Below are 13,402 nucleotides of genomic sequence, written 5' to 3' on the forward strand. Positions count from 1 at the left end.
ATCCAATCATCAGTCCTCATTAATTTGATTTACCAGTTAATATCTGACACAGATGGACACCCTCTTGTCTTTAAAACATTTTCTGTACTTCGCTTCCAAGAATTTCACACTCACCCAGTTTTCCTCTTCTATCTCCTTTGTTGGTTCCCCTCATGTTCCTGACTTCTAAATGTTGGAGTGCCCAAGGCCTCAGCCCTTGGACCTCTTCTTTACTAACTATACTCACTCCCCTAGGTCAGGGCTAGGCAAACTAAATTCCATGTGCCAAGTCCAAGCCACTGCCTGTATTTGAGAAATAAAGTTTTACTGCAACACATTCACACTCAATCATTTATTATTGTTGATGGCTGCTTCTGCACTACAAAAGCAGAGACTGAGAACTTGCGACAGAGACCATTCAGCCTGCAAAGCTAAAAAAATGTACTATCTGATCCTTTACAAAAAAAGTTTGCCTAGGAGAAATAGCTGCAAATCCATATATCTGATAACAGTCTTGTATCCAGAATATTTAAAGGGACCTTACAACTCTATAAAAAGACAAATAACCCAACAAAAAAATGGGCAAAGGATTTGAATACACATTTCTCCAAAGACACAAACACACGTACGTGTGTGTGTGTGGCCAAAGAGTTCATGAAAAAAATGTTCAACACCATTAGTCATTAGAGAAATGTGAATCAAAACCACAATTAGATATCACCTGACACCCACTGGGATAGCTATAATCAAAGACAGACAAAAACATGTATTGGTGATGACATGGAGAAATTGGAACCCTTATACATTGCTGATGGGAATGTAAACTAGCACAGCCACCTTGGAAAACAGTTTGGCAGTTTCTCAAAAGTTAAACATAAAATTATCCTATGACTCAGTAAATCCACTTATATACATACGTAGGTATATACCAAAGAGAAATGAAAAGATACGTCCACACAAAAACTTGTATACAAATGTTCATAGCAGCATTCTTCATAATAGCCCCTAAGTGAGAACGAACATGTCCATTAACTGGTACATGTATAAATAAAATGTGGCATACCATACACTAGAATGTTATTCAGCAATAAAAACAAATGAAGTATTGATATATGCTACAACATGGGAAAACCGTGAAAATATTCTGAGAAAAACCAGTCACAAAGACCATATATTGCATTATTCCCTTTATATTAAATGTTCAGAAGAGGCAAATTTATAGATAGAGAAATTAGTGGTTGCTTAGGGCTGGAGTAAGGGCGTTTCAAGAGGAGATTGGGATCAAGTCGTAATGGATATGAAGTTTCTTCAACAGGGGAAGAAAACATTCTAAAATTAGATCATGGTGACAGTGCAGAATTCTGTGAATATATAAAAATTATACATTGTAAATGGATGGGTTATATGGTATGTGAATTATAGCTTTAAAAAAACAAAAAACAAAAAACAAAACAGATTTGTCTATTCCCGCCCCAGATAAGTTCATTTGGTCTTACAATTTTATATATTATCTGTATGTTGATGACTTCCAAATCTGTCATGTCTAGTCATAACCCGCCTCAAGAGCTACAGATTTGTATACCAAACTAGTCAAACTATAAAGCTGCTTGAGCTCTAATGGGTATTTCAAAATGAAAATGTCTAAAATTAGACTTGCAATTTTCCACCTGATCCTGCTTCCCCCTTCATCTGGTAGAAATAAAGAAATACTATTTATCTAGTTGCTTAGGTAAAAGACCTAGAGTCACCCATATTCCTCACAGTCCCATCTAATCCATCACCAACTCCTAAAACATATATCTACAAAATACAGCCAATATCTGAGTATTTCCCACTACCTTTACTGCTACTACCGTGGTCCAATTTTCTGTTTTCTCTCTACTGAAGTACTAAAATATCCTCCTTCCTGGGGGATGTTGCTTCTAATCTATTCTTAGAGCAGCCAGATAGATCACATTATTCCCTTGCTCAACAGCTGTCCAGGTCCAGTGAACTAAAATCCAATATTTTCCCATTATTTATTACATACTACACGACCTGGACCCTACCTACAGTTCTAACTTCATTACTAACATTTTCTCCTTTGCTCGCTCTATCCCAACACTTTTAGTTGTTCCTTGATCTTACCAACTTATTCTAACCTCAGAGACTTTGAACTTGCTGTTTCCTCTGCACAAAATGCTCTTCCCCTAATTATTACCATGGCTAACTCCTTTACATAATATAGCTAAAATGACCCTGTCTCAAAGCAAATTTGCTTAGTTAGCAGTTTTCATATCTCGGCATAGATATTTCTTCTGTTGAGAAGCCCTGACACCCCAAACCTGGGTTAGGTACCCTGACTAAGTATAGTCAGTTCTACTGTTTTGAAAACAGAAACTGTCGCAATGCAACTGACAGATTAGAATATACTAGGTGAATGCAGAAAACTGCACCAGCTGAACCAAGCTGCATAGGAATCCACAAAACACATACATAGCCTCTCAAACATCTATCAGTTACCTCAGATCACCAAGTGTGTTATGAGCCTTGCCATCTTCATCTAGTACAAGAACCTTCTGTCCAAATTTAGATACTCTCTTTCCACAACTTCATGAAGTTTTGGGGTATGTGCCCCTAACTACGTTTCCCCATAAGCTGTTTTCATTACATGATACTGCATGGCAAAGTGAATTTGAGGAACATATAAATACAACAAAATTGTCATTTTACTATATCCTACACTTACCTTACCATAATACTTAATCAAATACCACATCTTACCAATGTTACTTCTCATTTTTTCTTCTAGATCAGTGCTATTTAAAACAATTTTCTGATGAAGGGACTATTCCTTTTGTGATGTCAATACGGTAGCCACTGGGCACAAGTGGCTTTTGTGCACTTGAAAAGTGAATAATGGAACTAGTGACTACGTATTAGAAGGGCAATCCTAAATCTGTATTACAAAAATTGAGCCCAGATTTTATTTTCTCACTTCCATTTAGTTTTGTAAAGTAGCTGGTTGAAGGCAAGCAGTAATGAGAAAAATACGGTAAACACTGGATGTATGTATAATGTTCTATTACATAAAACTTATTTCTACAATAACAACAGCTGCCATTTGGAATGGTACATTTACCCTGGCTATGTGCTAGATAGTTTATTAATATCACTGCTGTTATCTCATTCAATCTTCATAACAACACTAGGAAGTCGTGATCACTAAACAAACATTACATCTAAGGAAATGAGGGTTCACAAAGTTAAATGATTCCCATGACATACCCTCTCATATCCGCTATTGCAGTAATCCTTTTACTCATCTGTCTGCCTCTAATCTTGCCCTTGATACAGAGCATCATCTTACATATCAGTAAGAGTGCTGAAATGTTACTTCAAATAAATAACATTTCTGATCATCCTCCCCCATCCCTCTCAGGTACACTTTCATACACCCTTAATTTCTTTTAGTCTGCCATTGTAAGGTTGGGAGTCCAGAATCCTATCTGCTATTATCTCTTCATAGCAGCCCTTTAGGGAGATCTTTATAAGATAGTTCAAAAACTAGTGACCTACTGAATAAATTCTAGGTCCGCATTATATGGCTCCTACCCTTCCTGTTCTACCTATTATGACTCCCTCCCCTCCTCCTTTGAGATTAATACAACTGTATGCTCTGTCTGCAGCCTGCCACTTCTTTGTCAAATATCTACTCCTAGCCCTACCCGGGTTGCTGAGGCTATATGGGCAAAAAACATCTCTTTAGAAAGTCAAGTCTTTTTGGAATGGCATTTTGAAAAACCTAGTACACACTCTTGTCTACAACCCAGCTCCTATTCCAATTCCAGCTTACCCACCAACATTCCAAATTCTAAATTTAATGACTCAAAGCGGCTATTTTAATATTTTCACTGTTCGGAAACAAAATAAAACAAACTCAAACATACCCCTTCTTCAGACAAACAAGCAAGACGATCTATGAGTTCAGGGTTAGCAGTTAGGCTCTTTACATATTCTTCACCTGAAAAACAAGTTTTATTGTTCTTGATAAATTCAAGTGTTCTTTTTTGTTTTTAGATATGAAAGAACACCAATAATCTTGTTTGTGATGGTACATCTGTCAATTTTTTTTGGGGGGGTGTGGTGGGGGTGGGGGGTGGAGGCCATAACTGTTGATGTGGTAGTGTCTAAGCAGAGTCAAGCATATCAATGAGCTTTTATTGCTAAGCCATTCCGAATGGTGATGGGAAAATTAGCTACTGGGCACCACAACACACCTACCTTAGAAATGCTGGGAAGTTTAAAAATGCAAAAAAAATTACATGAAGTAATACAGGACCATGAATATATTATACAGTCAAGTGAACCTGTCATGGGCCTGATCATTTTTATATGCATTTACAAAGGTGAACTAACAGTGTCTACATTTAGACTTACATGTGAAAGCTGGTATTCCTTCTTCTACGGCTTTCTCTTTGTTTTTCTTGTCATTTGTTATAAAGATAACTTGCAGCTGATTCTCTGCTGACATTTTCTTCAAATGTTCATTGTACCATTTTGCTGCTACTCTAATGGCTCTATCATTCCTGTCATTAGAATTTTCTCCCTGTTTTTGTTCCACATAAGTTTCTCTGAATGTAAAGGAAAGAAAAATTTTTTTAAAAAAGAAAGAAATGAAAACCAATAGAAACAGTCTTGGGACATAAATGCTAAATAACCATTAAACTTAAAAGTCCATAGTGTATGTTTTCCTCTGGAATGTACTCAAAGAAAAGCATATTATTAATAGAATAGCTAAAGCTAAAACAATTTTATTTCACCAAAAGAAAAATTCAAAATCAGAATTTATACTTGGGTTGGAACATGAAATAATAGTTTGTTGGAAAAAACTATAATATAACTTTGCAGGTCTGATGAGATTTCATTCAAACTGTAGATTAACAGTAAATTCTAAAAGCTATATTAGATGATTTATGATTATATGGTTCTACAATCATATATAATGCATGTAAATTATCTATGATAAACATGAATTAAAAACCAGTCTTTCTAGAGATTGAAAAACCAGATACAGATATGACTGCATACTCCTTCCAATTCTATCTACTCTGAATTCCCAAATGTCAGCATTCTGATTTCTTTAAATCTATTTTTCAAAGCCAAATTTAAGAATAACAAAACTCAATATAACAACTTCTAGTGCTTAAATATAATACATTCAATTAAAAATTTTTTGACTTTATATTAAGTTTTCAGAATCATTTTATTTCTCACCATTAAGTGTACCTGCTAATGCTTTAAGCTTATCAAAGACCTTGTCATAAATTTTTGAATTGGTTTTAGCATAAGTTGAGCAACAGAATTTTAAATGAGATTTGCCCAAGTGTCCTAAAATCTAAGATTTTTTCTATCAACCCCACTATTGCTAAACCCTATTCACTACACTTAAGCTAACAAAATAACCTCTGATTAGTGATCTGATGATCATGCTCCATAAAAACTTGATCTTTCTGCACTAAAAGACAAGTGACATTTGTTTCTAGATTTCGAGGAGGAACTAGAATAAGAAGTCTACAAGTGCTTTACTGATGTTCTTTACAAGAACATTTTTTAAGTTTGGAATATAAGGAAAAACTGAGAAATTATATTTTTAATTAGCATATTCCAATGGGATTTCATTACCAGATCTACCATCTAATCCAGTGGTCTCAACTGGGGTAATTTTGCCTCACTCACCTGGAACATTTGACAATGTCCCAAAATATTATGAGTTGTTACAACTCTGCGGATGAGGGGGGAAGCGTTGCCACTGGCATCTAGTGGGTAGAAGCCAGGGATGCTGCTAAACATCCTATGATGTATAAGATGACCTGCCCACGATAAAGAATTATCCAGTCCAAAATGTCAGCAATGTCAAGATTGAGGCCTTCTGATCTATTATAATAAAAGTATACTAAGATTCATCGTTGACTTACATATCGTGATAACTATTTTCTAAAACCACATATTATATTCAAACGAAGGTCTTGAATTTGGAACATAATTCTATTCTTTAACCTTATCTTCTTCAATTTGACCAGTTATAAGGTCTAGATTAACTTTTAAAAGCCCATTTAGAATAAATCTGCTTTATATATCTAAACCACCTTCAAAAACTTACACTTCATTAACCTACATTTACCATTTATAGAATATGGTATTCTAAGAACCTAGACAAATCTCATCTGCCAAGATTCTATTGCTCAACTCATACTAAGATTAATTCAAAATGAAAACATTTTGGAAATAAAAGTACCTACTATAACCCAAGAGTCAGGAGACCTTGGCTCTAAGATTGATCCAATCAATGCCTACATGACCTTAATGAGATGTACTTAGCATTATATTCTGTACAACTGTGTAAGATCCAAATAATACTCTTGTATGAAATCTATCAGATATCTTCTGAAGTCACAAATTACAGGACCCCTCTCTCAAATTTAGCTAATTTTATAGTTTTCTGATACTTCACATTAATTCCCCCCTACCTATGGTGCTCGTTAGTGAATGTATAGAAATGCTTCTCCAGGTTATTAGTCACATCTCGGATTCGTTTATACACCGGAGCACTACGATTTCTCACTTCTTGCAGAACTGTTTGTAGCACAATTACATTCCTGATGGCAGGGTCCTCAAGAACATCAATCTTAAAAGGAAAAGAAAAGGAAGAAGAATAATTAATTTTTTTCTATGTTCATTTGTAAATGGTTTCTGTCGAACATAAAACCTGTCCGTTTTAAAAAACCACCAAGTATACATTAAGGTAATGAGCTATTTTACTACAGAAAATCCCTCAGGTCTAATAGAGAAAAGCACATGTAAACAGACTAATTTCAAATATTCGTAAAATTAAGTCCATTAATAGAGAAATACTTTGGCCCACATAGTTTTCGTTGGTAGGCACTTACAAGCTGCCTGGGGGTCGCAGGCTGGAGGCCACAGAAGCCCAGGTCCCCGGCCTCCAGACACTTACAATCTAAGGCAGAAGAGACACCAGGAGTTAGAAAATTAGTGTATCTAAAGTTCTTACGACTCCAAGAACTCAAAAACAATACGTCCAAGGAAAAGAACCTCGGCCTGGGGGCCAGGAGGCATAAGGTTCGATGAGGTTTGCCTCTCCCTAAGTGCGTGACGTTGCCCAAGACGCATCTCCTCGAGCCTCAGTTTCCCTATCTGTCACGCCCCCTTTTCCTGGTGGGAGCACCGCGGTTCCCATGGTTGGCCCACCCGTCGACGCACCTGGTGCAGTAGCACGTTGGTGTCAGGCAGCAAATAGTGCGGCTGCGGGCAGAGGCTGCTCGCCGGATCCAGGGGCTGCGGCTCCAGAACCGGCCCCTCGTGCGCACTGCCACAGGCCGCGCACCCGGGCGCACCGCAGCCGATGTCGTCCCGCAGGTAGTGCTCGCGCACGATTTTCATCACGCCGCCCGCCCGCGTCTTTTTTAAGAAAGTCTTGGACTTCAGCATCTTGCCTCGCGGCGCGGAATCCTGTCTCCGACAGCGCTCTTCCGGCGAAAAGTGTTAAGCAAGGAGCCCTATCGTACAACAATACTTAACCCTGAGGTTCGCCACTTCCCGCTCCAGGATATTAGTAAACATCTCTCGCGGGAAAACGTCGAGACTGACGTTGGTTGGCTCTCTGAGGGCTGCGAGGATTGGGCGAAAGCGAAGAGCCCGGGTGACGGGCGCGCTCCGGAACCATTTCCGCCTGTGAAGTGGGCGGGGCCGGCTCTGGACTCCAGCTCCCAACATGCGTTGCTTTCCGCGCCGGGGCGGATCCGGGCGGAGATCCGGTGGCGTGGGCTGTAACATCTGAAGTCGTTACGCTGCCGCTTCCACTGTCCTTCTCCTGGCGCAGAAATGGTTGTCCTGGTTACGGGTCCTAACGGTCCCCCGCCTGAGATTTCTTTTTGAGGGTCTGTAACCTGAGCTGCTCTTTAGAGGCTCCTTCAGCATCTTACAGTGGCGGCTGATCATTCTTCGACGTGGAGTAATTGAAGCTTTCGAGGTAGCTCTTGGCTGTCCCTTCCCATACCGCGTGGGGCAAGGAATCCTATGCCGTGTGGATAGTCTCTGTCTCTGACCCTTTGTAACCCAGGTGATGTTGCCTGTCTTTAATTTCACCTTTCCTTACAGTTTTCCTTTTGAAAAGGAGAGAAGCCGATCCAGCTAAAATTCTGATCGTTTACCTTTCACACATCGTTCAGTTTAGAAAAACGTATCTGTAATACCATAAGTCATTCGTTATCTCGTGTAGTATCAAAACACAGGAGATGCTAAAAATTTTTGTGAAAGAGTAGAAGTTTGATTTAGAATTTTTGAGTTTTTCTCTTCTACCCTCTTGTTTTCATTCTGCTATCTGCAAGCCTACAAAAAAAATGTTTTTATGTCGTTTCCCTTTTTTAAGAATCTTAAGTGATGCCTCATTGCCTGTAGAATAAATTTCAAACATTTTGACATTCAGGGCCCTTCAGTGTTGATTATTAAGGTTGTATATGTGTTTGTGTTGGGCGAGGGGAGAGGGGTCGGTAAATGGGAATCACTACTAATTCACAAAACTTGCCCCAGCCTGACAACCGCTATCTTCCTCTGTTTTACACTTTTGGCACCTCCATACTAACCTTAACATCTGCATGCATTTTCCTTTTTCCTGCTCTTCTCCAAATCCTTCAAGACTCAAAGTTATGTCTTTGTATAACCTTCCCCTGACCGAGTCAGAAGTGATTTCTCTAGTCTTGAACATGTGCTGCTTTTATTAGTAGCATTCCTGGGTACTAGTGATTTAGAGCTTTATCTCATACATTTCTTTGTTTCCTTTAAAGAAGATTCCTGCTTGCAGGAACCGGGTTTCTTAATCATCTAAGGGCCTGAGTTTATGGTCAGATGTAGTGAGTTTAATATGCTTGATCTGAGCAGTAATTTACTAATCTGTCTTAGATTTGGGGTCCTCCAGATTGCCTAATTACTTAGAGAATCCTTAGTATCTCTTTAACATACATTATGCTATTCGCAGAGAATGTGTGCATTTAAATTAATGTTTTTCTAACTACAGAAAATTGAAATAGAATTGGAGAAGAAAATTGAACCATAATAATAATGTCTCGAAAAATTGCCAAGGCATCAAAAAAAATGAACGTCTCTAGCTCCCTGGAATCCGAAGATATTAGTTTAGAAACAACAGTTCCTACGGATGACATTTCCTCATCAGAAGAGCGAGATGGTAAAATTAAAATCACCAGGCAACTAATTGAACGTAAAGAACTACTTCATAATATTCAGTTACTGAAAATAGAGCTATCCCAGAAAAATATGATGATTGACAATTTGAAAGTAGATTATCTTACAAAGGTAAGATCAGGTGTAAATTTTGTCATCTATTTACTTTTTTGCCTTCACGCTACAGATAAATAAGAATTAAGTTTTGATGTTTGTAATCCGAACTTGATACATTTATCATAAACATAAGTTATATGTTCTTGCATAGTTTTTGAAAACTTTTTAGAAGGAACATGTGAATATATTTCTGTGTGTCAAAAAGTATTGAAAGAAGGAGTGACAAAGGTGGGCAGGGATGAATTGCTTCTATAGGCTCAACTTTTTAAATCTAGCATCTGTGAGGTATATATGTTCTAAATTGTTTTTTCTAGCCAAGTTGTTTTCTGCTCCATTGAGAACCAACATTGATGCTCTTGATTCCCGTCCTTCTCCCTTGATTCCCGTCCTTCTTGATAAGTATAATCAAGATCATACTTATGTTATTGAATCTGTATAGTCCTCTGCTTTGGCAATTTGGTTTCTTTGGAATCTTTCTATTTGATAATTATTGTATTTGTCTTACAATTTGATTGTTACTGTGTCATAGTACCAAGTATAAATTCATTTGCCATAGTCTTTAACAAGTGGTGTTTGTCACATAAGAAGGAATGTCCTAGTCCTTGTTTTTCTGCTTTGTGTGGTTATTTATAGTTACAGTTATTTACAGTATTTTTTGTAAGACCTAGTAAAGCAGTCACTAGCTATGAGAAATTATAGTGAGTTCAGAAAGCTGGGAGACACTTCTTAACACACTATGTCCCGAGAAAATCTTTTCTTTCCAATAGCGAACCCTCCACCTTTGCTCTTAATCCCACCTCTTCCCATCACCCCCTCCTTCCATTTTGTTATTTCAGTTACACCTTCTCTCTTGCTAAGTCAACCTACAGTTTTAGCCCTTGCCTGTGTATACTAATGTACTCCAGTGGCTTGCCCATGCCTCTAGGAAAACAGTGTCCTAAACCCCAAGGTCTTGGTGAGTAAAGAAATAGTTTAGGCAATTTTATGTTAATATTAATAACTAACATTTATTGAATGCTTATCCTGTGCCAGTCACTGTTCTATGACCTTTCCACATATTATCTCATATAAACCTCGTAACTCATGTCTACGGCTATGCCACCCTGAACAAGCCTGATCCCATCTGATCTCGGAAGCTAAGCAGGGTAGCGTCTACTTAGTACTTGGATGGGAGACCACCCAGGAAGACCAGGTGCTGTAGGCGTAAAAAATAAAAAATAAGGGATTGTAAACTGACAAGGTCCTTGCAATCTGTGAGGTCAACCAAGGATTGCCTCGCCTAAAAAAATAATAAAAAACCCTCATAACTCTTTAAGATACAGGTGCTTTGGGGCAAATCCTTTACCTTTTTATTGCGTGATTTCCTACAAAATAAGAATGATGATAGTATTTACTGAATAGAGTTGTTGGTAGGATTAAAGCAATACACATGAGCTCTCAGATGCCTGGTGTATAATAAATAATAGTAGCGGCCAAGCTTATTCAGCACTATATTATTATTTTTGTACTCATAGTGCTTAGTACAGTTTTGTTTTGATTTTTATCTTTGTGGTTTTCTGCTTGGACTGCAAATGTAGAAGACTGAATTAATCCTGAGTTTATGACACATAACCATTATTGATCCTTGCAAGATCACTTTTTAATTTGTATATTTATTCTTTTTATTCCCATAGTTCATCTCCATTCCTCCTTCTCTCTGTGCAGCTATTTTAAGTATTATCCTTTTTTAATACTTATTTTTGAAAATTGGTATCATTTTTTTCCTTTACATAAACGTAAATTGCATGTTTTAGATTTCATCTCTTTTGTAGTTTTTTTTTTTACTCTGCGCTGTTTTTAAAATCATTCATATTACTATGTGTTTATGTAGTTCTTTGCTTCCAACTTCTACATAATTCTCTGTGTTCGTCTTATCAATCTATTCATCCACTCCCACAGCAGATTGCCTCCAACTTCTTGCCACCACATGAAGCGTTGGCCGTCTGTAGACGTTTCTCTGACATAAATACTCAGGAGTAAAATTTCTGGTTCATAGAATATGTATAATTATCTAAGTGTGCCACCAAGTTTCTCTCAATGTGTTTGGAAATACAGGTTTTTTTTTTTATCTATTGTATGAAGGCTAGGGTTGTTCTGCTTTGTCTGAGACTCCTTGGAAGCAAGATGTTCATTGTCAAATATATGACGAAATATTATATGGAATAAACATTATAATTCTATGTAGAAGAATTAGTCTTCCATAATTCTTCAAATGCAAGGCACCTCGATTATGAGATGGATCATTACGTGTATTGCTAAGGTTAAAAACTGCCGAGTTAAACCATTATGTGTTGTGTAAAATGCATTCCACTTTCAGAGATGGTAAAAGGTGAGAAAGTACAAGTCTGGGATTGATGAAAGACCGGTCTTTTAGCCATTCATTCATTCTCCAAAGTTTACCAATGCATTGAGCCTTGGGGATACAAGGATGAAAATCTCACGTTCTAGCATACAAAAGCTAAATTTCCCTCACTAAACTATATATAGCACCAGGAAAGTCCCAAGAAAGGTAGATTTCTGCTGAATATAAACCTGTTCCTGCTATTAACATTTAAATGGCCTGCTTTTAAGTTACTGAGCTTCCTGTCATTGGAAGCATTTAGTAGGCCTGAATGGTCAAGTATCATGAATATAACAGGTATTTCTGATGTGGAAAAAAGATCAAACCTGCTGTCCAGTGTTTCAGGAATTAAATTCAACTGTTAGACCAGAGACTTGGAAAATGGTGGCTGCCTTGTAACAGATGTGGAAACTGTAGCTTAAGCAAAATAAAAATTTTCTTTCTCTGATATAACAGAAATCTGAAAATAGGTAATTTAGACCTGATATGGTTACTTCTTAATATCATTAGGAACCCAGGCTCCTTTTAACCTTCTACACAGCTGTTTTTAGCATGTGCTTTTCACCTCAAGAATCACAAATAGCCAGTCTACCTCTAGAATTATGTCTGAGTCAATCCCTTTTCAAGAGCTTTCTTAGAAGCTCAAGCTAGTGACCACAATTAACTAGAAATATAAGGCATGACCACCCTCACTGCCCAGGGGTAGGAAGCTGGGAAATGTAAGTTTTTAATTGGACACATTGTTGTCACTAATAATAACAGAGTTATGTTGGAAAGAAGGGGAGACTTAATTTGGAAGAGACAAGTAACTTTCTACTCATCAAGGGCTTTTTAAGTTAGGAAATATGAGAATCTCTTTAACATCTTTTTACACCAGTATGGCAGCAATACCATGCCGATGTTTATTTCTAATATTACAGTTTATTATAGTTTATTACAATGAATGTCTTGACCCTGTCGATTTGATTTCTCTGTGTCTAAGAGCAGGAACAGATAGCTCCAAAGGGACTTTTAAAAGTATTAATTTCCACTTCCTATTCGGCTGCTTGCTAACTGAGAAAACTCAGAAGTGTAGCTGCTTGGGCCAAGCATCCTGGTATTAGAGAATTGTTAGCTTTACACTTACCCCATCTACATGCCCTGCTGTCTGCATCCCCTTCCTTAACTCCACTTCTTTAATCTTTTCTTCTCTCTTCTTGCCCATCAGTTTTTAAATGCCAAAACTCTTTTTTGATCTCTCATTAGAGATCTGTGGTTCCTTATTGCTTGGGAAATGAAGGAGTGTGTCTTCCCAGCTTGATTGTCTTTGAGTTAAGGGACTTGTTTAGAAGTTGAAATTTCAAAGGTTGTAAACCTGAATAAAGAAGTTTCTGCCCTAGGGGTAACAGTATTCTTGATCTGTAAAATAGTGATTATAAGGAATGTGGTTATTATTTGTCGATTTAAGGCATTTATTGAGACATTTCTGGTAATATAGCAATGAATATGACAGAGTCCCTTATTTATGGAGATGACATCAAGTGAGAGACCTGATCAAAAAACAATTAAACAAAGTATCTTCAAGGTCATGTGACATAGCATCACTTAGCAATGGCTATTTTAGATAAGGAATTTTTTGCGAAGGGCCAAAGAGTAAATATTTTGTACTTTCCAGGCCACATATGCTTTATCACATATTTTTCTCTTTTT

At 37.4% G+C, this 13,402-nt stretch overlaps 2 protein-coding genes and 1 pseudogene across 10 annotated transcripts in view; 2 read left to right on the forward strand and 1 right to left on the reverse strand.

The window, feature by feature from the left end:
• The window catches only part of DIS3 (DIS3 exosome endoribonuclease and 3'-5' exoribonuclease), a 26,958-nt gene extending 19,211 nt beyond the window's left edge, over positions 1-7,747 (reverse strand). The window contains exons 1-5 of one of the 3 annotated variants that reach the window (XM_039886828.1): positions 7,240-7,747; positions 6,909-6,976; positions 6,489-6,646; positions 4,399-4,592; positions 3,909-3,982 (exon numbers count right to left, since the gene is read on the reverse strand). In XM_039886828.1, the coding sequence (XP_039742762.1) occupies positions 3,909-3,982; positions 4,399-4,492 (168 nt within the window). In that variant the 5' untranslated portion in view covers positions 4,493-4,592; positions 6,489-6,646; positions 6,909-6,976; positions 7,240-7,747. The remainder of the gene's footprint in view (positions 1-3,908; positions 3,983-4,398; positions 4,593-6,488; positions 6,647-6,908; positions 6,977-7,239) is intronic. The other 2 variants (XM_039886829.1, XM_039886827.1) reach the window with 2 other exon arrangements.
• Positions 7,748-7,815: 68 nt separating this feature from the next.
• PIBF1 (progesterone immunomodulatory binding factor 1) overlaps positions 7,816-13,402 on the forward strand; it is a 149,634-nt gene continuing 144,047 nt past the window's right edge. For 4 of the 7 annotated variants that reach the window (XR_005658172.1, XR_005658171.1, XM_039886832.1 and 1 more), the window contains exons 1-2: positions 7,817-8,098; positions 9,053-9,348. Coding sequence is in view for 5 of the 7 variants with exons in the window: in XM_039886832.1 (XP_039742766.1) it covers positions 9,097-9,348 (252 nt within the window). In the remaining 2 variants the exon portion in view is untranslated. Of the gene's footprint in view, positions 8,099-9,052; positions 9,349-13,402 lie in introns of all 7 variants that reach the window. The other 3 variants (XM_039886833.1, XM_039886830.1, XM_039886831.1) reach the window with 3 other exon arrangements.
• LOC120622416 (uncharacterized) lies at positions 10,419-10,537 on the forward strand (annotated as a pseudogene).

The sequence above is a fragment of the Pteropus medius genome, unplaced genomic scaffold (genome assembly GCF_902729225.1).
Source record: "Pteropus medius unplaced genomic scaffold, Ma_sr-lr_union100, whole genome shotgun sequence".
NCBI classification, from domain to species: domain Eukaryota; kingdom Metazoa; phylum Chordata; class Mammalia; order Chiroptera; family Pteropodidae; genus Pteropus; species Pteropus medius.